The sequence below is a fragment of the Drosophila mauritiana genome, chromosome 3L, assembly GCF_004382145.1.
Source record: "Drosophila mauritiana strain mau12 chromosome 3L, ASM438214v1, whole genome shotgun sequence".
NCBI classification, from domain to species: domain Eukaryota; kingdom Metazoa; phylum Arthropoda; class Insecta; order Diptera; family Drosophilidae; genus Drosophila; species Drosophila mauritiana.
Genome location: NC_046669.1, coordinates 22,579,065 through 22,603,020, shown reverse-complemented (window position 1 = coordinate 22,603,020; position 23,956 = coordinate 22,579,065). Strand labels below are relative to the sequence as shown.

The following is a 23,956-nucleotide window of genomic DNA, read 5'->3' as shown; positions in this document are numbered from 1 at the left end:
TTTTTTTCTCCTAATCGATGCCTTATTTCTATACCGAACTACTCTAAATATATACTGGTACCCTCCGTTGGTCTCGTGTTTTTTCTTAACCTATATATTATTCCCTTACCTCACTAATATTAACTTAACTACTCTGGAAATGTCGAGAACCAGAAGGTTCCCTCGCGGATTATTATTGCCCATCCGTAGTGAAATTTACAGAAATTAAACGCAAAGAACATTCAACCAACAGACCCTTGGTGTTCAAAAATCACTAGAGTGATGATTCTATTCGCCTTGCTTTTTTCTTAAAACATTATTTTCTTTCTAAAAACATAGAACACCATTATCAAAAGGTATTTTTAAGTAATTTTAAACAGTATACGTCCATATGTTATGTAAAAAGTACACTACATTTTGAAATTATTATGTATTATATATATATTAAGATCTATAAGAACATACGCTTTCGAAATCCACTATGTTTATTTATAATTTGAAGTTATTTCATTTTACATTTTTAAATTGCAGCTGCTAGAGAAATGTAATTTATTCTTCAAAGTTTGGGGCAGCACTCTTAGTTTTGGAATAATCCCTCACAGGCGAATAAAACTGAAAAAAATGTAAGATTCAATATATTATTGTATATTTCTTCTAAATAACACAAATAACAGTAAATCTAAATATTTTTAGATTTTAGTAAGCTAACACTGTACGATCGCAATCGGTTTTACATTACTTACGCAAACAGTTGTTTACCTAGCAAAAGATAATTGCAAGGCAGATACAAAAAAAATGAAAACATTTTTAAGTAACAGGGAGTGTATGGGGGGCTCGTGGGTGATAGAGTGAAAACATGTGTACCTTCGCTGTGTAGTTGACTCTTGAATACACATGCATAGTCTCAACTTATTAGCTTTCATAGTTTCCTGGCGCATACGATCGTAAAGGTTAACGAGGTTCATCTAAAGAAGTCATCCTCATCAATAGATAAGGTCAGGAAGGCATTTTTTTACTTGTTGCATACATTATAACGAATCTACTCTTCTAGTGAAGTAAACAAATTCGATCAAAAGCTATCTGAAGGGAACATTTTAGACCATGTGTAAGTCTCTGCTGATCCCTACATTTCTGGTTGGTCACGGGCGATAAAATAAATTTAAAAGAGAGAATGCTATAGTCGACTTCCACGACCATGAGATACCCGTTACTCAGCCAGTTGAAATGTCATAGCGAAATTGCATGATTTTTCTAGGATATCGATAGATATTGGTAAATAAAATGAGAAAAAAACCAAAATGTTTTTAAGCATTTTTCAAGTGGCAGTTTTTGGCGGTTTGTGGGCGTGGCAACATGGGCCAACAAACTTGCGCTGCGTCGATGTCTCTAGAATCTGTATGCTTAATCTCAACCTTCTACCTTTATAGTTCATGAGATCTTGACGTTCATACGGACAGACGGACAAAAGGACAGACAGGCTAGATCGACTCGGCTATTGTTCCGGATCAAGAATATATATACTTTACACAGTTGGAAACGCTTCCTTCTGCCTGTTACATACTTTTCAACGTATCTAGTATATCATTTTACTCTACGAGTAACGGGTATAACTACAATATATATGCATATCGGTATAAATCCCCAAAAAAGTAAGAAATATTTATGTATATAGCCAAATTTTTTTTCTAACATAACCATGGTCGAGAGCTTTTCTGGGCCCTTTAAAATATGAACATCAAGGAGCAAATCTAACCTTGTATTGCTTTTCTTTGTACTCTTGCCATGGTTCGGGATTTGATGTGCGATTCCAAGTGACATCGGGATTACGAGTTGCAAGTCGAGCCATATAGTAGACGGCTCCAATAGCTCCCGCTCCAACGCACACATAAAGTGGAATTAACTGAACAAATTTCGGTTATGCAATCAACAGATATATTAATATAATCATAAGACTCACAGCTGGATTTTTTTTAAGACTTTGCAGACCAAGACCTTGCATTTTGTCTGCGTTGTAATAAAAATGTAATAAATATATTAAGATGGAAACACATAAAAAATTACCTAACTTTACTCAATCCAATATAACAGAATGGAACTATATATTAGATATGGACATACTTTGATGGCAACAGCGATGTCATCGATGTTTTCCAAACATCGGCATAATCGATGTTTAGCTCAAACATAAAAATACAATTACTTATAACAGGCAGATGTCATTTTATTTTATATGCAATGACAGCATGCCGGTATTGAGGGATGCCTAATTAGAATGGGAGCTCAAAAATCATGCTCGGAAATAATTTTTTGACATCTAAGGAATATATTATTTTATATAGGTAATTTATATGCGTACATTCTTTGTCGCACAGGTACGCTGTCATAATTTCAAGCCGCCGACTATCAGATACTCGATACTCACCTAGTAGAAATGCGAACGCGAAAAATGAATATTTTGGGATATATTGGTTGATAAAATGAGAAAATATTTAAAATTGTTCCAAAGTGTGGACGTGTCAGTTTTGGGCGGATAGTATCTTAGGAGTGGGCGTGTCAAAAAGTTTTATGACAAATCAATAAAAATTTACATAACTTATAAAAATATGAAAATATATCAACACATATTTTCAAAGTGTGGGCGTGTTAGGGTTGACGTGGCAACATGAATTTACAAAATTTGCGCTGCGTCTTTGTCACTTTAAATGGTTAATGGTTAATCTCAACTCTCTAGCTTCTATTGTTCCTGAGATCTCGACGTTCATACGGACGGACATGGCCAGATGGACTCGACTATTGATCCCTGATCTATTGATTCTGATGCTCTCATTCAGCCTCTTGGAAACTTTTCAAAAAATCTAGTATACCATATTACTCTACATGTATCGAGTATAATAATAAGCATCATTCACTTAATAAAATATTTTTGGTGTAATGTATTTAAAATGGATATAAAATCATAAAACTTTTCCCAAACGTCTTCAATACTTGAATCTCACATATTTTTCACCATAGTTTAATCATTAAAAATCAATTTGGATTGTTTTTATTAAAGTAATTACTAAAGCAAGGTATCTAGTTAAATTATTTCAGTTTTTAACATACTTATTCAGCATATTCTTGATTTCGTTATGTAGGCCATGTGGCTCAGTGGGACTATGACATATTCATAAGGTTGCGTATTTTACAGCACTACAAACTTACAATCCTGTTACTATTGCTAATCAGTGGACTACATACTATCGAAAAAAGGCGTCGTCGTTTAAAGAGTTTATGTTAAAACCTGATAAAATGGGCACGTTAACCGATTTTGGACAGATAGCTTTGAAATGGGATCCCAAAAATTTGGAAATTCGCACAATGTCGGTTGAAAAAACACTTGAACCCCTTGTATTACAAGTAACTACTCTTGTAAATACCAAGGGCCCAAGCAAAAAGAAAAAAGGTAAAACGTTTATAGCTTATAGTGCCTAGAAAACTTAAATGTTAGTACTTTCAATTTAAAAGCAACTTTTTGCGAGTCGTGCATAACTATGCGTGCGTGTATACTCTTTTTTTTTATTGATTAATTATAAGTATTGTGTACATACGAGAAATGATAGAAAATGTTCTAAAACGGTTGTGTACATACATATTGGGAAATCTTTAATTTGCAGGATAGAAAGCATTTTAATTCAGGCTTTTTTCATTTAGTAAGCTTAAAACTTAAAACGAATGTGAAAGTATCTTTTACTGCTTAAAACGCAAGATTGCGAAAATATACAAAAAATAGACTATTAGTGATATATACAGATACTTTTTATACCTCTGAGGTGGTTATTTAAATTTGAGTCCGAAGGTGTAAGAGTAATGACTTATGCGAGTATATAAATATATATTCTAGGTATTAACAGCCGAGTCGATATATGTATCAATGTCCGTTCGTCCGTGTGTACTATGTATATTTTGATAGTGTTTTATTTTGTTACATGTTTATCAAATTTCTAATGCGCTCTCCCACTAGCTAAGTAACAGGTATCTGATAGTCGAGGAAATCTGCTATAGAGTTCGCTGTAGTTTTATCTGTTACTCGTAGAGTAAATTGTAAATTGAGTAACGGATATCTGATAGTCGGGGAACTCGACTATAACATTCTCTCTTGTTTTGTATTACTGTTGAGCCAATAAGCTTTTTTATTAGCAGTTTTGGAGAAATTAAAAGACGTTTTGTATGTAGCGACTTCGAACGATTGTTTTATTGGTTTAGCAAAATTTGGCATCGATGGGCGGAGGCATAGGTTTCGAAAGCGAGTTATAATAAGCGATTTAATTCCATAGGACAGAACGCTAAGCCAAAGGCGCAAGTGCGAGAGTACAAGATATAAGAGTGCGAGAGAGAGTAGCTTAGACATCGAAAGATAATCGCCTAGCTTAGATGCCTTAATTGTGTCTCCAAAATTGGCATGTTTACAAATAAAAATTAGGCATAGTGACAGTTAGTGTCACTACTTGATGCCGTTTTGTTTTCTTATAAAAATCTATTTTCCCGAGCCCATTGCAAACGATTTTTTGTGACGAAGCTTGAACATTGGTCTTTCCTTGGCCAGATAAGTTATTGGGTACATAATTGGATATATTTATAACAAAAAAATACTAAAAAAAAAAAAATCAAACCATATCCAATATGGAATGCAGTCTCATCCCTTCTAGCTTGACAATTTTGCCAATTTTCGGCGACAACTCTGAAACCAAATTTGTTAATGATTGGCGACGATCAGACTATACAATTTTGCTGATGTTCGGCCTCGGCTTGCAATATTATTTTGAATGTTCCCAGATGTCTTCAACAATTGCATCATGCACCGACAATTTAGACAATTTTAACTTTTTGCTTATTTCAGTAATTGTCTTCCCAGTATTATAATAATCTATAATCAATACTCCGATTTCGGTGCAAATAGGAACATTTCTGACCTCAAAATTAAGGTGCAAGAGATGTGGGACTCGATTTTTCCAGAACATTGCCAAAATTTGTTAAAATCAAAGCCAAAGCGTGTTAAATGTGTAAATGTGGCCAGGTGCGACGATACAGTAATATTAATTATTTAATTGAAAATTAATTATAGAATTCAAAATAACGTGTGTTGAATATTGCATTCTGCAAAGAACAAATGCTGTTCGAATTAATAGTGGTTGAGGTGTTTGACAGCTTTATTTAGGTAAGTTGACACATTTGTAAATTTTTTTTTCTTTGGTGATTGAGAGGAAATCATCAACGTTGACAAGATCTATTTATTGAAATAAAGAACTTTTATAACGTGGTTCCTAGTTCCTTATAATGAATCATAAGTATAAGAATAAAAGTTACATTTATCTTCTCAAGTTTAATGTATTTTATTGTATTAACTTGTATTATGTATTTGTAGGAAAATCAAAGCGGGCCAGCGCATTAGTTGCAGCTGTTGAAAAGGCTACAGAAAATTTTATTCAAAAAGGTGAACAGATCGCTTATGAGAACCCAGATATTACACAAGAAATGTTAACAGCTGTGGATGAAGTAAAAAAAACTGGAGACGCTATGAGCATTGCAGCCAGAGAATTTTCTGAAGATCCGTGCAGTTCCCTGAAGAGAGGAAATATGGTGCGAGCAGCGAGGAACCTGTTGTCAGCTGTAACCCGCTTGCTAATTTTAGCTGATATGGTTGATGTACATTTGCTATTAAAGTCACTCCATATTGTCGAAGATGATCTAAACAAACTCAAAAACGCTTCGAGCCAGGACGAGCTTATGGATAATATGAGGGTATGTGTCGGAATGAAATAAATAAATAATATTATCGTATCTGTATAGAGATATGTACACTGCTGGTCTTAGGTTAGTAGATGCACCATCGTTTTTTTTTTAAACAAAATCAATTATTCATTTCCATGCTTGTTCTTATTGTCCAAAATGATTTTCTTATCAAAGATCGAATCATATTAAAAAAAAAATGATCAAAGCTGGTTGATTTGCGAAAAAATACATAACTGTACATTCGAAGATTCTAAAATTTTTGTGGTAAACACGTGTTTTCGGTTGGTCATTGAATTAGACCCAGTTAAATTTCTTCGTATTGCGTGGACAAGTGTAAACTTTTGTATAGAAAAAAAATAAACCAATAAAGTTTACCCGAGGTACATTTGAAGAAAAAAGGGTAAAGCTCCTGTTATGAGCTTATTGGAACGTCAAAAAGTAGACTTCCTACACTTGCAATCGGAACATTGACAGTGTGGGGTGCTATCCCATTATATGGCACAATTGACTTGGTTTTTATCGATCAAAAGATGAACGGCGATCGCTTCAAAACATTGTTTGGAGTCCGTATTTCCAAAATTAAAAGATCTTTTTGGACCAATTCCTTGGACTTTTCAAGAAAACAATGCTCCTATTCATTATTCTGCAGATCTTAACGTAATTGAATGAGCTTGGGGCTGGCTCAAACGGAAAGTATATGAAGGAGGAAAGAAATACGAAACGTGCTTGGAGCGAGATTTCCTTGAATTACTTAGATTCCTTGTATCATTCTATGAAGGGTCGAAGGAGGCAGTACTCATTACTGAAATTATTTTTGTTATTGCAAAAATGTAACTCCAACTTATAATTTAAGTTATAATCCAAATACTTCTCTTATAAAAAGAATTTTTGACTACCTTTAATAAAATGTTAGAAGAACACAATTTTGTTAAATATGTATAATCATTTGAATATGATATTAAATAAGAAATGTTTTTGCATATCCACTTCTTTTCTCAACGTCCTTTTATAAATAAATATGAAGCAAAGTTGTATGCAACTTAAGGTCTAAGCTTAGACCAACAGTGTATATGAGAGCAATTCTATTTTTTGACCCTCAATAGTCTTCGATAAACGAGATTTATTTGTAACTAACACAACAAATTTCTATGCTATAATTAATATTAGGCATGCGGAATTCAGCATCGCAGACTACAATTTTTATTATACCCGTTACTTATAGAGTAATAGGTTATACTAGAATCGTTGAAAAGTGTGTAAGAGGTAGAAAAAAGCGTTTCCGCCATATAAAGTCTGTATGTTCTTGATTAGGATCAATAGCCGAGATTATCTGTCCATGTCCGTCTGGCCGTCCGTCCGTATGAACGTCTCGATCTCAGGAACTATAAAAGCTAGATGGTTGAGATTAAGCATACAGATTGTAAGGACATACATGCAGCCTAAGTTTGTTAATATTTTCATCGTTTTATTGTTTGTCTTGCCAATTTTTACTTGTATACCTAAAACACTGTGGCCGCGCCCCTCCTTTCACCTAAAAAACGCACAAAAAAGAAACTGCCCGCCAATACTTATGAACAGTGATACTTTTTTTTCGATTTAACTATTTCTCTGGTAAAAAAAATCAATTGATTTTCAACCAAATAATTAGAATCACTATAAATACGCGTATATCAACTAGCTTATAATAAATTTTTAAAACATATTGAACCAATAAATGCCGCCATATCATCTCAAAAACACCATACTCTGTTCTTTTTACAGTACAAAATTTGTATATATATATTTGTATAATTTTCCGATGAAATATTAAAAAAAAATTGCATTACATAAACCCATTTTGCATAATGTCTGTATTTTGGAAAAGGATGATTGTACTGAAAGTTGGAAAAGGTTATGGGCAGCTTTTGAGACTTTCGTTAGAGACCGTGTTAGAATATAAGTTTCAGACAGAGAAACTAACCGAATAAAGTGCAAATATTAAAAATACGCTAAACTTTTTTGTGAGTGTCCTTTGAACTAAATGTCAAATATTAACAAATGAGGAGGTGTCATTAGTAAGACTTCTACCGTTAAATTAAAAAAAAAAATTCAGAAAATGGACATGCTACAATATGCAGTGATTACGACTGAAACGCCAATCAAACCCTTAAATTTGATCAATTTTATAATTAATCTATGAAAAAAAATAAAGTCCACAAAAATGTTCTAATATTTTATTTTTTATAGCAATTCGGACGCAATGCAGGAGAACTCATAAAACAGGCAGCCAAACGTCAGCAAGAACTTAAGGATCCCCAATTAAGGGACGATTTAGCAGCTGCTCGGGCGATGCTTAAAAAACATTCAACTATGCTGTTAACTGCATCAAAAGTATACGTTCGTCATCCGGAACTAGATCTAGCAAAAGTAAATCGCGATTTCATTCTAAAACAAGTTTGCGATGCTGTAAATACTATCAGCGATGTTGCCCAAGGAAAGTCATCCCAACCGACAGATATATACAGCGGAGCGGGAGAGCTGGCTGCAGCATTGGACGACTTTGACGTAAGAATTCTATCTTTTTCTTTTTTTAATCTTTTACATTAAAATGGTTTCAGTATCGGTTTTAAAACTAATTGACACTTACTGTCTACGGTGCTTTATTTTGTAGATTGTAGCGTTAACATTACACCAAAAGAAAGAAAAAATAATCTTTACACACTTGGGTCTTTTTTTAACCATATAAACCATATCATTTCGTTTTAGTCTTCGTCTTAAAAATTTTTAAAGTAATTATTAAAATAATTTTAAGTGTTTGGATTATTGGGTACTATAAGACAAATTTGAACCTATTTACGGGGTATTATTAGTAGGAAGGATTCGTTATCGACCCTATAAATTATATACATACATGATTATATTCCGGATCACCATTGATAGGGTAGTCGGTATGGCTACACCGTTTATATGTCTGCCCATCCATTCGACGCAAACGAAAAATAGTTTTAATAGGGTATAAGCTGCGGTGAGCTGAGGCCTTATTAATTTTTGATATTCCAATTATAGCAATTGATATTCCGATACAACAGCCTTTGGGAAGAGTTTAATGCAGTTTTAAAACTGAGAATTAAATTTTTTGACTGGGCTGTTGATACTGATCGTAAAGATATTTATTTGTTGCCACATACCTTATTTACTGGTAGAGGGAATCGTATCCGACCATATAAAGTATATATATTCTTGATCAGGATCAATAGCAGAGACAAAGACGCAGCGCAAGCTCTCTCTTCTCATTTTATTCCCCAACATCTAAGGATATGCCAGAATAATTATAAAATTTGGCGTTCTCGCTTTCACTAGCTGAGTACCGTGTTTCGTGTAGTCAGGGTATTCTCTCTCTCTTGTTCTTATCATTATGCTATTTGTTCATCGATTGTTATTGGTCTTCTACACTGCAGGAGGGAATTGTTATGGATCCCATGACCTACAGCGAAAAGCGTTCACGTCAATTGCTCGAGGAGCGGCTGGAAAGTATTATTAGTGCAGCAGCATTGATGGCGGATGCAGATTGTACTCGAGACGAGCGACGAGAGAGAATTGTGGCCGAATGCAATGCTGTGCGACAGGCTTTACAGGATTTGCTATCTGAATATATGTCAAACGTGAGTAACATACTTACAATTATTATATTTATACCCGTTACTCGTCGAGTAAATTTGTTGAATAGTATGTAACAGATAGAAGAAAGCGCTTCGATCTGGTTTGTCCGTTTGAACGCCTCGATTTTCAGGGACATTTACACATCGCTGACGCCCACAAACGCGAAAACTGAAACGTCCACAAACCGTCCAAAACTGCAATGCCCACAATTTTGAAAACTGTTTTGATATTTCTTTGTTTTATTATTTGTCTTGCCGGTTTTCACTTGTATACGATAAACATTTTGCCACGCCCCTCCTAACGCCCACAAACCGTCCAAAACTGGCACGCCCACAACTAAGATTAATAAAATTTATTTTTTCCCAATTGTTACTGATATTCCTGAAAATGTTGAAAATTCCCGGTCCCACTTGCACTAGCTGATTAACGGGTATCTGATAGTCGGGTAACTCGACTATAGCGTTCTCTCTTGTTTTAACCATATTATACGTTTAGATGAGTCAAAAAGATAACAGCCCAGGACTCTCTCGAGCGATTGATCAAATGTGTCGAAAGACTCGTGACCTAAGAAGGCAATTGCGAAAGGCTGTTGTGGATCATGTTTCGGACTCTTTTTTGGAGACTACAACTCCTTTGCTAGATTTAATTGAAGCTGCGAAATCGGGAAATGAAAAAAAAGTTCGGGAAAAGTCCGAAATATTCACCAAGCATGCTGAAAAACTAGTTGAAGTAGCAAACTTAGTATGTAGCATGTCAAACAATGAAGATGGTGTTAAAATGGTTCGGTATGCGGCTGCCCAAATTGAAAGTCTTTGTCCGCAAGTTATAAATGCAGCATCGATATTGACTGTTCGACCGAATTCAAAAGTAGCTCAAGAAAATATGACTACTTATCGACAAGCCTGGGAGGTGCAAGTTCGTATTTTAACCGAGGCCGTGGATGATATTACAACAATTGACGACTTTTTAGCAGTATCTGAGAATCACATTCTCGAAGATGTAAACAAATGTGTAATGGCTTTACAAGTTGGTGATGCCAGGGATTTGCGTGCAACTGCTGGTGCTATTCAAGGTCGATCATCACGAGTTTGTAATGTTGTTGAAGCTGAAATGGACAATTATGAACCATGTATTTACACCAAACGAGTCTTAGAAGCAGTCAAAGTTCTACGAGATCAAGGTATGTGTTAATTTTCAATGTAATACTATATATATGTTACTTATAAATATTGGTTGCTATTAATTCTAATTTTTTACATTTACATGTAAATAGTACATTAAATCGTTTTGGCCATATATGTTCCCATATAGAGTTCTCAAATTTCTTAAATGAATATCAATAATATCACCATAACTTTTGTTTTTGGAAAACAAAATTTTCATTATTGATGCCAATATATTAGTGAGCTATAATAAAATTTAAATGTTTGTGCTGTCTAAATTATATATAATAATATTTTAATACTATGGTCTTTGCCATTTATAAGGAATGAATATATAATAAAATATATAGGCGTGCTCCGGTAATCGTAATTTTTTTTTCTTTTGGGCAAACAATTTCGATTTCGTTTTTAGGTGCTTTGGTTTTCGTAAAATGTTTGCTATCGGAATGTTTTGTAAGCAGCAAACAACTGTTTAAGCTGTTTTCCAGGCTATTACTTTTTCACTGCACTTTGACCATTTCAGTAAATAAATTAAATAGCATACAAAGAACCCTTTAGGTCCTCATTTAAATGAATTACTGAATTCTTTTATGTTTTATAAGTATATAACTAAGTGGCAGAATGATCTTGTGGTGGTGTGGAATAAACATCAATAGACCACTGAGTAAACTTTTTTCCCTTAGTAAATACGCTCTGATTTGATGTAAAAAAAGGCTTTACTTTTCATTACGGCCAGACAAAAGAGCCCGTTTTACAAATCGAAAAATATTGCGATTTCGAAAACCGGAGCACCGTTTTTTCGATTTCAATTCGAAATCGCAAAATACTTACGAATTCTGTTACCGGAGCATGCCCGATAATATATTTTAATATAAGATAAATAACTATTATTATCGTGCATATTCCAAAAGTCTTGGTCACTGGCGGGTGTGCATACCAATTTCAAACCGACTATTTACCTACGTAAAATCTTTGTACGCGAAGCCAATAAATAATGTTTTTCTTTTAGTTATGATGAAATTTGACCAACGTGTGGGAGCAGCCGTTGGAGCCCTTTCAAATAACTCCAATAAGGATGTTGACGAAAATGACTTTATTGATGCTTCTCGTTTGGTTTACGATGGAGTTCGTGAAATTCGAAGAGCCGTTTTAATGAATCGAGTAAGTAGTATAAGATGCCCATTTCTTTAGAGTTGTGATTTGGCTTCTACACTCGAAGCATTACTGCATTTTACTGCATGTGATTGAAAATGTATTAAGAGTCAATATTATATTATTTTACAGAGCCGGTGGCAATGTCCTTTGTCCTAAAGCTCACGAGAATTCGCTTATGCGGACAAACGGCTTAAAATGCTAATGAAGAATTTTTGATTATTATAGACTAACTCCGAAACGTAACTTCTTATCATTTCTTATTCTTTCAAAACAATTCTTAATGCAATAAGAATAAGAATAAGATTTCTGAACAAGAACGACAGATTTCAAAAGAAGAACAAAAGCACCAACGAGTTGCAACACTTCAGAAAATAGGATCTCAATCATTTTAAACTTACAGATTATAATAGAATATGTAACAAATTATTGATTTACGACCTAATTTGGTTCTAAAGACAACATTCAAATTGCTAATAATATCTTTTTATTTTTAGAGCTCGGAAGACCTTGACACAGATACTGAATTTGAGCCAGTTGAAGACTTAACCTTGGAAACCCGAAGTCGATGTGAGTAAAATGGGCATATTTATTTCAAAAAATCGTATGAAGGTGTGGAATTTATCCACTTTTTCTGACCTAATAATAATAACGGCAAAATGGAGAGAGATATTAAGATTAAGATATCCGTTTTTTTTATAATTTTATTAGTCTTGTAAATTTCACCCGATTTGTCAAAAACTTCTTACCACGCACACTATACCGCCCTAACTTCTGAACAATTTTGAAATTGTTTCTCATTTTATTCCCCAAAATCTATCGATATCCCAGAAAAATAATGAAATTTCTCGTTCGCATTCAAACTAGCTGAGTAACGGGTATCTGATAGTCGGGGAACTCGACTATAGCATTCTCTACTGTTTTTTTTTATGGTCTTGAGCTCTGTGCTGTTTGTTTTTCAAAATAAGTATTTTTGAATTTGTAGTAATCACAAATTTTAATTTTAAAAATGCAAATTAGTACACAATTTTCTCGACTAATACTTTGTGTTGCAGAAGTTTGTATGTCAACTCACTAGCATATTTTTTTTGTTTTCTATTATTTAGCAAGTGCTCATACCGGCGATCAAACCGTTGACGAATATCCCGATATAAGTGGCATATGTACAGCTCGAGTAAGTCATTGCTTGCCAATCATATATACCGATAAATATGGATACAACAATATGTATTTCAGGAAGCAATGCGGAAAATGACGGAAGAAGACAAACAAAAAATTGCTCAGCAAGTGGAGTTATTCCGTAGGGAAAAACTAACGTTTGATTCAGAAGTTGCTAAATGGGATGACACTGGAAATGACATTATTTTTCTGGCCAAACATATGTGTATGATTATGATGGAAATGACGGATTTTACTAGGTAAGTTTCCTTATAGATATCTCTCTTAGACATTTTGGTTAACAATATTTATTTCACCTTTTTTTCACAAACAAAATCTTTACGGGTAAATGAATGAATTAGAATTATACCAGTTGTTTTTTACATATTATAATTTAATACGACACATTTAGGAAGACATCCGAATTAATGCCGAATCGAAATTGGTATTCGTTACCTACTCTTAAGACACAAAAATTATTCTCGGTCTGAAAAGCTTTTTAGGGAAAAGTGTTACGGTGAAACCGATGCAATGTATACTCTACGAGTAACGGATAAAACTATAAGCAAATTAGGAAGTCTAAGCTAACTAAGAACTAGGTCACTCGGATTAGTTTTGTTTGTTGGGTAAGAAATTACATTGAGCTGTACGATTGAAAGGCTTATATTTAATACATATAAAGGGGTAGTTTATTATGGGTTTAATGTCAATTTGGGAATTGTTGCAATTGGCCTTGTTTTGGGGAGGCGGCGCATGTTTTTGGCATTGGGATTCTTATCGGCCACAGCATATGTCAGCGGCTGAGGTGAGATTTCTCACTTCATATACAGTTGCGGTAACAATAATAGCACCATAAGCACATTTCGTGTTTGCCCCATCGTTTCTCTATTTTCTGACATTTTTTCATAATTTTTTAAACTAATCTTAAATACTACAATGATTTTCAATCGAAATAATAAAATTGGTAACAGATCTAATGGATATTTTAAAAATAATTGGTAAAACAAAAAAAACCTTCAAATTTAGGCGGTAACAAAAATAGCACTGTTTCTCGTATTTTGCTAAAACTAAATAAAAAAATAAAATAGGAGTTCAACAAATGGATTATATCTTAAGAACTATGTTTAAAGAATCTTAATATTTGGTTGCGTGACCATTGTAGGCAATGACAGCTGCGCATCCTCTTGGCATGGAGTCCACCAAGTCCTGGTACCGTTTTTGAGGAATTTTGCTCCATGAATCCTTGCTCCTCGATCTCCTATGAATCCAAAGTTCCTCGATATTGTTGGGTTTGGCTTCAGAAACCTTTTTTTCACGTCCGCACAAAGTTTTTCGATTGGATTCAAGTCGGGTGACTGAGCAGGCCATTTCATTACTCGGATCGATTTCTGTTCAAACCACTTTCGAGCCTTCTTCCTCGTGTGTTTTGGGTCGTTATCCTGTTGAAATGTCCAAAAAAAAAACGGCATTTCATCCTCGGCTTATGGCGCCATCACATTTTCCGGGATATCTGTGTAAATGTGCTGATCCATGATGCCTTGAATCATATGGATCGGATCTACTCCATAGTATGAACAGCACGTCCATACCATGATGTTTGATCGCACGTGCTTTACCGTCTTAAAGGTAAAGCGAGGATTATATTCAGCTCGTGGTGGACGACGAACATAAGACCGAGAGCCTTTCCCACCAAAAAAAAACAATTTTGCTCTCATCTGACCACAAAATGTGGCGCCCCTTCTCCACAGGCCAGTCCTTGCGTACCTTGGCATATAAGATTCGCTTTGCCACATGATTCGCAGTCAGAAGCGGGACTTTTCTGGGACTGCACACATTAAGGTTGTTTTGTCTTAAGTGTTTGCGAACTGTTTCCACGCTTGCAGCTATTTGGAGCGCCTTCTTCAGTTCCGTCGCCGGCTTAAAAGGCTCCTTCTTGCTTTGCCGAACCAAGCGCTTGATCTCCACGTTGGACATAGAGGGCTTTCTTCCACGTTTTTCGTTATTTTCGACAAACAGAAGTGCGTTGCGGATCATTTTGTTTGAAAAACCAACAAACCGTCCCATTTTAGCGTAGGTTTTACCTTCAGAGATCATGTTTTTAATCAAATTCCTTATTTCGACGGTAAAATGCTTTCCCCGACCCTTAACTAGAGAATTTTTGGTCTTCTTTTGAAAAAAATTCATTTAAAACCTTTAATGCAACTCCTTTTTTCAAAATATGTCGAAAAAAAACCCAAAGCAATCACTCCCATTAATTTTATTCAGCAAAAACGTGGTCAGTGCTATTTTTGTTACCTCCTCATTTAGCGCCCTTTTGCAGAAAGTGCCCAAAAACAAAAAGAACCGTTACATTGAGAGAGTCAAAATTTCTTGCTTAGAGAGACAACATATGGTACTTATTATTCATGCAATCAGACTTTAAAAAAAATAAACATTCAATACCTTTTTTTAGGAAATCAACTTTCCACCTGCAGTAGTGCTATTATTTTAACCGCAGCTGTAGGTCAAAGGGTTTTTTGAAATCTGGATATCTCAAACCGACATCTTCAGAGGCCAATACTTCCCTTAGTTTTTCAAAGGCTTTAATTAGTTTAACTAATCACTTTCCTTGAGTGATTAGCACTTATTTTGCCATTTTCGCCTTCTCGGGGTTCTCGGGATTTCAATATTGTATAAGGCTTGTACCATTTCTGGTGAAGTTTGAATTCCACATCTGGACACAGGAAATCCCAGATACTCCACGCTCGTTTTCCGTCTCATTTTAGCTTCTTCAAGGTTTTTCGAAACCCAGTTAATAAGCTTTACGTGGTGATCACGTCTTCTTATAACCGAATTCATCGACACCTTTTTTATCATTCGTTGAAAAGGCAGAAGGAAGCGTTTCCGACTATATAAAGTATATATATTCTTGATCAAAGTCAAGAGCCGAGCCGATCTAGCAATGCCCGTCTGTCCGTATGATAGTCGAGATCTCAGGATCTGTGAAAGCTAAAAGGTTGAGATACATACAAATTCCAGAGATAAAGACGCAGCCCAAGTTTATTGACTCATGTTACCCCGTGTTGATATTTTTACACATTTATATTAGTCTTGTACATTTCTATCGATTTGCAAAAAAAAAATTTTTGCCACGCCCGTTGTCACGCCCAAAAATTGTCAAGCCCACATTTTTAAAAAAATTTTGGATATTTTTTCATAGTTTTATTAGTCCTGTTAATTTCTATCGATTTCCCATACAACTTTTTGCCCCGCCAGTAAAATGATGAAATTTCGTGTTCGCATTTCCACTAGCTTCGTAAGGGGTATCTGATAGTCGGGGAACTCGACTATAGCATTCTCTCTTGTTTTACTTTAAATTTTATAAAGTGTTGGAGGTGTTCATACGTTTTTTTTCGACGAATTTGGTGTGCTGATGAAGGGGGGCAGCGACGCTGGTGGAGCGGACGTAGCTGATGACGACAATATATATATACAATATATACTCAAATCACTTTCAATTCCTCAAAATCAAGTTCTTCGAGATCGTTGAGAATTTTTCTGAATGTTTGCTGAAGCTCATTGATCAGCTCCAAACGCACATGAAGAACGGAAAAACGAAGTTATTGCAGAGCTTGATAAGGAGTCCGCTAAAAGTTCCACTCTATTATAAATTGCAGTCGCCAGCCAAGGTAACAGCAAGAACAACGAAACAGCAGAAACAGACACTCCAAATCAGGCTCAAGAGCTCTTTGTTGAAACAACGAAGTTTCATTTAATGTTACCATTAATTTTGCCTTAATATTGCAAACACAAAAATGGTTGTCGAACAAAGCACTCAGCACCAGCAGCGAATTAATTAAAGTTAAAGCTTAAACAGCTTTGTATGATTTGCACTATATAAAGTTTATATCGGGGTCAATTAGCTGTTTTTGCGAGAATTGAAAAGACGAGTTTTATGTATCGATTTCGAACGAAGATGTTTATTGGTTGCAGCGAACGAGATTCTGCGTCGATGCGAATATGCATAAGGGACGAAAGTGAATGACAATGAGCGACATAATTGCAGAGCGAGAGTGCGAGATGGGAGAGCTTAGATGATCACACAGCTGATCTGCGTAGATAACTAAAGCTGAGGTGTGACTAATTGTGTATGCAATGTTGGCAATAGCTGAAGACATAAACTTAGGTGTCGTCTTCATAATACGTTGTTTTTTTAAATTGGTCTAGATATTATATTTAGATACCACAACAACAAATTTGTTTGCTCCTTTTTCAAAATGTTTATTAAAATTATATTAACACGAGTAAGGAATACATAACATGAGATAACAATATAGTCGAGTTCCTCGTTTGTCAGTCAACGGTGATTTATCTAGATGGAGTGCGAAGTAGAAATTCAAAAATTTTGGTTGAAACATTGGGCGTGCCAAAATGTTTTTTTCAATATCGGTCAAATTTGTTTGGGAACAATAAAATGTAAAAATGTAAACATTTTAAATAATTTTGGGCGTGATAGTTTTGTGGGTGCGGCCAACAACAAATACCCAAGGTCCCAAGGTTCCCAAGGTCTCGAAATGGCATTATTTAAGCTACACTGCAGTGCTCACTAAAAGGGCGCTGTTTAAAATCTTATTTGATTATATCCAAATGAGAACTTTTTTTTGCAGAGGACGAGGACCTTTAAAAACTACTATGGATGTTATTAACGCAGCAAAAAAAATTTCCGAAGCTGGTACAAAGTTGGATAAACTAACCAGGGAAATAGCAGAGCAATGCCCAGAAAGCAGCACGAAAAAGGACCTCTTAGCGTATTTGCAACGCATTGCCCTGTATTGTCATCAAATCCAAATAACTTCAAAAGTAAAAGCAGACGTTCAAAATATAAGCGGTGAACTTATAGTTTCTGGGGTACGTATAATATTGAAGATGATGAAGACTGATATTTAAAAGTGTGATTTTTATAGCTGGACAGCGCTACATCGTTAATTCAAGCAGCTAAAAATTTAATGAACGCCGTTGTATTAACTGTAAAGTACTCATATGTGGCATCCACAAAGTATACCAGGCAAGGAACAGTGTCTGTAAGTTTTTTTAAGTACAAAGGTATACAAAAATAAAAACTATTTAAATTTTTTATAGTCTCCAATTGTTGTATGGAAGATGAAAGCACCAGAGAAAAAACCATTGGTCAGGCCGGAAAAACCAGAAGAAGTACGGGCGAAAGTTCGCAAGGGATCTCAAAAAAAGGTTCAAAACCCAATACATGCATTATCTGAATTTCAGAGTCCTGCTGACGCTGTTTAAAAATTGATTTTACATCAATATTTATTAATTACCATACACAGAGTAGTATCAAATCATTGCGTTCATCTCTGGTTATTAAAGCAATCTTAATGCTGTAATCAATTCAGTTTTATCGACAATTACATTCTTATATAACTCTAATCGACCCTATATAATATAATAAAATATTCATATATAAATCGTTTTTGACAAAATTCCTCTTTTAAGGGCGGACATTTCTCAAATCTAATGTTGCGTGTACGGTAAGACCAAAGACAATAGAATAACAAGATGCGTAACGCCATACGGTATTTTGGCCGTGGCTCTAGAGGTGGCTCCAGGCTCTCTCTAATTTTTGTTCGAGAGCGAGAGAGCGCTACAGCGAACAGCTCTTTTCTACGCATACAGTGCACTGTGGTTTTTTATGTGTTTTTTGGCAGAAATTCGAAATGATGACATATCATCTTCACCAAATGTGGTTTGTGTTACTCTTTACTTCCCCCAAGATGATTCACAAAGTTTCAAGTGATTTGGTCAACTTTCATATAGCTGCCATATAAACGATCTGGCTGATATGCCATAAAAATATTTACCTTACCAAAGAAAAAAAATTTTGAATCTATATTTAATTACATATTTTATTGACATTATATACAGAAAATCAAATAAAATAAAATCATATTAAGATGTATATGATGGTCCAAATCATTTTGTCCTGAAATTAAAAAATAAATTGATCATATGTCATTGTTATATTAGTATACTTACAAAAAAACTAAACTTATTATTTATTAATTTAAAAAAAAAACTTCGTCTGAGGCTATTACATCAAGTTCATGATCTTTCTGTAGAAGTTCTCTTTCATCGTCCTCCTCGCCCTCGTCGATGTCCTGACAATCACCATGATCATCCAACGCATGGTGATTTAAGTAGAGAAATTACCTCTTGCGGCATATTTTTGTTTTTATTTTTCCTTTGTCTTTCTTTTAGATAAATACTAGACAACAAAGGATCAGACGTATCTAGAGCTCTGTTAAAAATATCGGTCATAGTATCTAGGCAACTGCATTTTCTTGCATGTCTTCTCCGATCGCTCTTATATAATTTGTTCCTCGATTCGGACGCTTGCTCACCAAGACAGCCAACAGGCACCAAACAATTATATTTGACATATTTTACAAATATATTAATGTTGTTTATTTTATGCAAATATATGTGCAGATTACGAGTCTGGGTATCCAAGTTTTCTTTTTCTGCTAATATAAGCTCTCGAGTTTCCTTAATAAATTCCATTTTTAAAGGACGACAAAACCGTATAGATTGTGGCGATCTGTTGATCCAAATTATTTTTTGTTAATTGTCTACTAATTTTAATGGCACAATTGTAGTAACAAACAGCGATCCATCATATACAGCACCGATTTCCTCATAACGTTGCTTATAAATACTTTGACCAGTTGATCCATCTTATCCATAGCTAAATATTAATTGGCATTCTATCGAGTTGGTATTTGCTTTGAAAGTTTCATACTGCATATCAAGAATCCGCGAAGTTGTGTGGTTTAAGAGTTGTTGTAACTCAACTTGCGCTTTATTCTCAAAATACTCGATTCCATTTGGTCTAAGCTTTAGTTTAGCATTAAGAACATCAGGATATGATGGGTAAATATCAAAGCCGTGTACTTTTGTATTCCGTTTTAAATTGATGTATTAAAGATGAACACCGAGGAGTTGAACGCATCTAATCAGCCTTTGCCAAGAACCAGTTCTTAAAATCTATTCACAGAATGCTCCCACGGAACTGCACACAGACGCTTCAAATTATGAACTTAGCGCATCGTTGTTTCAGCGATTTGGAGAATATGTTTATCCATTATTTTTGTGGAGTAAAGAGACCTCTGATAGCGTTTTAGAACGACATATCTACAGCCAGCAGCATACTTGTGTAACATGCGGCTTGTTGTCCAGGAATATGTAAGAAGAAACCATTAGTTTGTAATCGATAGCTAAGCGGTATACAGAAAATACAGAGGAGTAAAGTTTGAAAAGGCACGTGAAAACTATTGCTAATTTGGTGTGGATTCATAATGTTACTCTCTGAGCCAACAAGAAACCACTCGAGAACCCTTGCATTTTACACTTGGGATTGATAAGTTTAGACACTACTTTCTGGACATAAACTTTGTATTAGTAACTGACCGCGCAGCGTTTTATACCCAAACTGTAAAGATGGAAGTACCTCGCGAGGTTGCGCATCGGATATTGTCTGTGCATGATTATTCGTTTGCAGTGGAGCATAGCGCTGACCGCATGATACAAGTTAAAGGGAGATATTTTGTACAAACATTGTTGACTGTCGTTATCTTCTCTTTGTACCCAAGGCTATGTAGCATAGGGTTATAACTGAAGCGCAAGCAGATGGACATGGAACGAAAGGTGTCACAGGTCATCGCCACATGCAAAAAGTGCATAATGACCAATAAGAAGATTGGTAAGCGAAGGGTTATCTGAATTGAATGGACACAGGAGGTCAACCCTTACAGACGCTACATCTGGATCATCTAGTCCCTATGGATTCTAAAGCAAAACTTTAAAAATACTATGTATAAAATACTATGTAGCATAGGGTTATAACTGAAGCGCAAGTAGATGGACATGGAACGAAAGGTGTCACAGGTTATCGCCACATGCAAAAAGTGCATAATGACCAATAAAAAGATTGGTAAGCAGAAGGGTTACCTGAATTGGATGGACACAGGAGGTCAACCCTTACAGACGCTACATCTGGATCATCTAGTCCCAATGGATTCTAAAGCAAAACTTTAAAAATACATTTTTGCAATGGTTAAAGTATTTTTGAAATTTTTGTGTCGTTGTTCTTTACAAAAACTTTAGGAGCCGATGGAGGTATAAAAAATCTGGATAAATTGTCAAACATTTTTGGATTTCCTGCTAGGATCGTGACAGATAGAGCTTTCACCTCAGGCACTTTTCATGAAGCCAAATACGATTCAGATTCAGAAGAAACTGCCAGATAAAGCGAGTCAAGCGAGTTATCCTGTCCATCATTAGAAAACTTTCTACAGACAATACAACTGAATCGTATATTTTCGTTGCCGAAGTCCAAAACGCAATAAAGTCACATGTTTATTCTACAACACAAAGAGCCGCATTCGACCTGATTTTTGGTAACAAGATGCTGACCAAAATTACAGACATGGTAACTAAGCTCTTGAAACAAAAATTGATGGAGGATTTTGGGAATGAGAGTCAAGAAATGCACCGAAAAGTTAGCATACAGATGCAAAAGCGGACGCAGTTCGTCACCGGTGGCTAATACTTTTTTTTACCCATTCGAAGTGGTCAAAGTGAAACGATGTGGTCGATCTGACGTTAAGAAGGTTGTGGAGTTTAAAGGTCCAAATTATACCTCAACAAGCGTAGATAACATAAGTTATGGAGATGGGACAGACGACGCTTAGCAGGATGACCGTATGTAAGCAGGCGATATATTGAGCAGTTGGCACCCTTGGTTGGAGAGAGAAGTTGGCAGCACTAGAAGTTGGAAGTCGGTTAACAGTCCGCGGGAAAAGAACGTGCGAAGAAGTTGCCGCAAATAAGTTAAACAGAATTAAAGTATAAAAGCCGTAGTCGAGAGCTGTAGAAAGCCGTAGCAGAAGAAGTAATAGTCTCTTACTTCTTATAACCATTCACTGAACGTAGGATGTATTATTATATACATACGTTGTTAGGGATGTGACCGGCAAGTAGTTATTGGCGAACTCTTGACAATTTCTATAGGCATGCCAAAATCATTTTGGCCAATGTAATACTTTCAAATAATTTATATTATATATCATTGTGTCATTTGTAATTTTAGATAATATTTGTTTTATTTACCCTGACAGAATAAGTATAATCACAATACCTAACAACAAAATTAAAAGTGCTTTTGCTGTTTATAAATTAACTTTATTTTGTAACAAATTCATACATTTAAATTCATTTTAATAGTTGTATTCCTATATGCTAAAATGTTAACTTTCTATTTCACATTTTTTCGCACTAATACTTTGATACATACTTAATTATTTTTGAGTACCATGAGAACACCATGTCAACACCGTGCTGACTTATGCGGATACAAATCTTTTTTGAATATGTGAGCAAAGATTTTGAGTCCAAAAGCCGTACAAGAGTTTTTCAATTTTAAATAATTATAGTAATTCTTACAAATAAATAATTAATATGATCAAATTATACACATTTTGAATTAAAAACTGAAACAAATACATCTTTAGACATAGACAATATAGTTTCTAATTTACCGCTTAACAATTTCCAAAACAATTTTAATTGGAATTATGATAGGTGGTGAAATACAATCTTCTGTATAATATATAAAGCTCCAAATTATGTTAAAATCTGAGATAAGTGGACTTCGGTTAGTTGGACAGTAATATTCAACGCCATCTAGATATAGCAAACTACTTTTATTTTACTTTTTGCGTGATTTTTAGATCAAATTAAAATGTATAATTACCATGACTCGTCGCTCTTTTGCCTTCTCCATCCATTTACTTAATGTTACCTGTTTCCCCTTTGTCAAGATTCCCGCCAAGCATGTTTTTTCGGATGTTTATAGATGAAAGGCTTACATTATTTGGAGCCATGTAAGACAATTCAGCAATTGAATCAAATATCGAACTGCTAAACCGCAATGCTTGCAAGTACTATTGTTATGAGGTCAACCATTGGGATCACTTGTAATGTGGTTTCCAATGGCATAATTTGATGTCATTTTGTAATTCTGTTCATAGGTGACACTTAGGATGTGTGGCGGAAGTACAGTATGTCAAGGGACTCTTTGCTAAATTAAAATCTTTAAGAATATTTTTTTTATTAACTTTATAAAATTGTTGTGTAAATAAATAGAAAAGGTTCAATTAATAAAATAAGAATCGTAGAAAACCACAAAGGCATGGAGAGAAATTTAAAATTGTAGTGCTAAAACAAAACGAAAAACAGTCAATTTCCTTGACCGTCAAATGCGAGTGGGGTTGCGACAGAAGTGCAGATATTTTAAAACGGCGGAAATGATATTAAAAACGAAAGAGAATACTATAGCCGAGTTCACCGACTATCAGATACCCGTTACTCAGCTAGTTTGAATGCGAACGCGAAATTACATAATTTTTCTGACGAAAATAAATAAAATGTTTATAAGTGTGGGCGTTGGAGTTTAGGACGGTTCGTGGGCGTGGCAAAAAGTGGGAAAACAAACAATCACAAAAGAAGGTGGTCATTGTCACTTATCGACGGTTTCGGCAAAGACACTAGACACTGTTCTAGTGTCTTTGGTTTAGGGTTGCAAAGTGGGCGGGAGGTTAAAAATGTTATACTATTGGTTTACAGCCACCCTTACAAGGGTGGCAGGACTTTGCTAAGTTCAAGACTTCACCACGACGGAAAGCTTATGTGCCTCGTTGGGTTAGAGTATGTGTCTCTCTTGTGCACGCACTGCCCAGCGAGATGTGATCTCATATATGGCTGGTTAATGTAAATGTAATAATGTTATTTTTATACCCTTGCAAATTGATTTCGGTCATTTGTATAGAGAGTTAACAGCCGAGTCGATATAGCTATGACCGTAGAACCGTCTAGTCGGAACGGGCTGGAATGGACCACTATATCAAATAGCGGGAATAAGAATAATCTTAAGAAAATAAACGTTTCTTATTCGTTTGTTTTAATCGCGATTTGTTTTGTAATTAATAATTATTTTCTGTTGTATTTTGGGTAAAAGACGACCACTTTATAAAATAAATAATGGG

At 35.0% G+C, this 23,956-nt stretch overlaps 2 protein-coding genes and 1 long non-coding RNA gene across 3 annotated transcripts; 1 reads left to right on the top strand and 2 right to left on the bottom strand.

Annotated features, from left to right (window-relative positions):
• Positions 1–441: 441 nt before the first annotated feature.
• LOC117141386 (cytochrome c oxidase subunit NDUFA4) lies at positions 442–2,138 on the bottom strand. The gene is made up of 4 exons (XM_033304801.1): positions 2,041–2,138; positions 1,937–1,983; positions 1,733–1,879; positions 442–591 (listed from the first exon to the last, which is right to left on the bottom strand). The coding sequence occupies exons 2-4, from the start codon at positions 1,976–1,978 to the stop codon at positions 529–531; spliced, it is 252 nt and encodes an 83-aa protein (XP_033160692.1). The 5' UTR covers positions 1,979–1,983; positions 2,041–2,138; the 3' UTR covers positions 442–528.
• A 1,055-nt stretch (positions 2,139–3,193) lies between these two features.
• Positions 3,194–18,307, top strand: LOC117141678 (catenin alpha). Its single transcript, XM_033305274.1, has 12 exons — positions 3,194–3,421; positions 5,381–5,757; positions 7,975–8,292; positions 9,186–9,389; positions 9,883–10,567; positions 11,560–11,711; positions 12,200–12,272; positions 12,809–12,876; positions 12,939–13,120; positions 17,507–17,747; positions 17,804–17,920; positions 17,979–18,307. The coding sequence occupies exons 1-12, from the start codon at positions 3,250–3,252 to the stop codon at positions 18,141–18,143; spliced, it is 2,754 nt and encodes a 917-aa protein (XP_033161165.1). The 5' UTR covers positions 3,194–3,249; the 3' UTR covers positions 18,144–18,307.
• Positions 18,308–18,807: 500 nt separating this feature from the next.
• Positions 18,808–21,696, bottom strand: LOC117141685. The gene is made up of 3 exons (XR_004459498.1): positions 20,862–21,696; positions 18,891–20,078; positions 18,808–18,837 (listed from the first exon to the last, which is right to left on the bottom strand). It is a non-coding gene; the product is annotated as an uncharacterized LOC117141685 (long non-coding RNA).
• Positions 21,697–23,956: the final 2,260 nt, after the last annotated feature.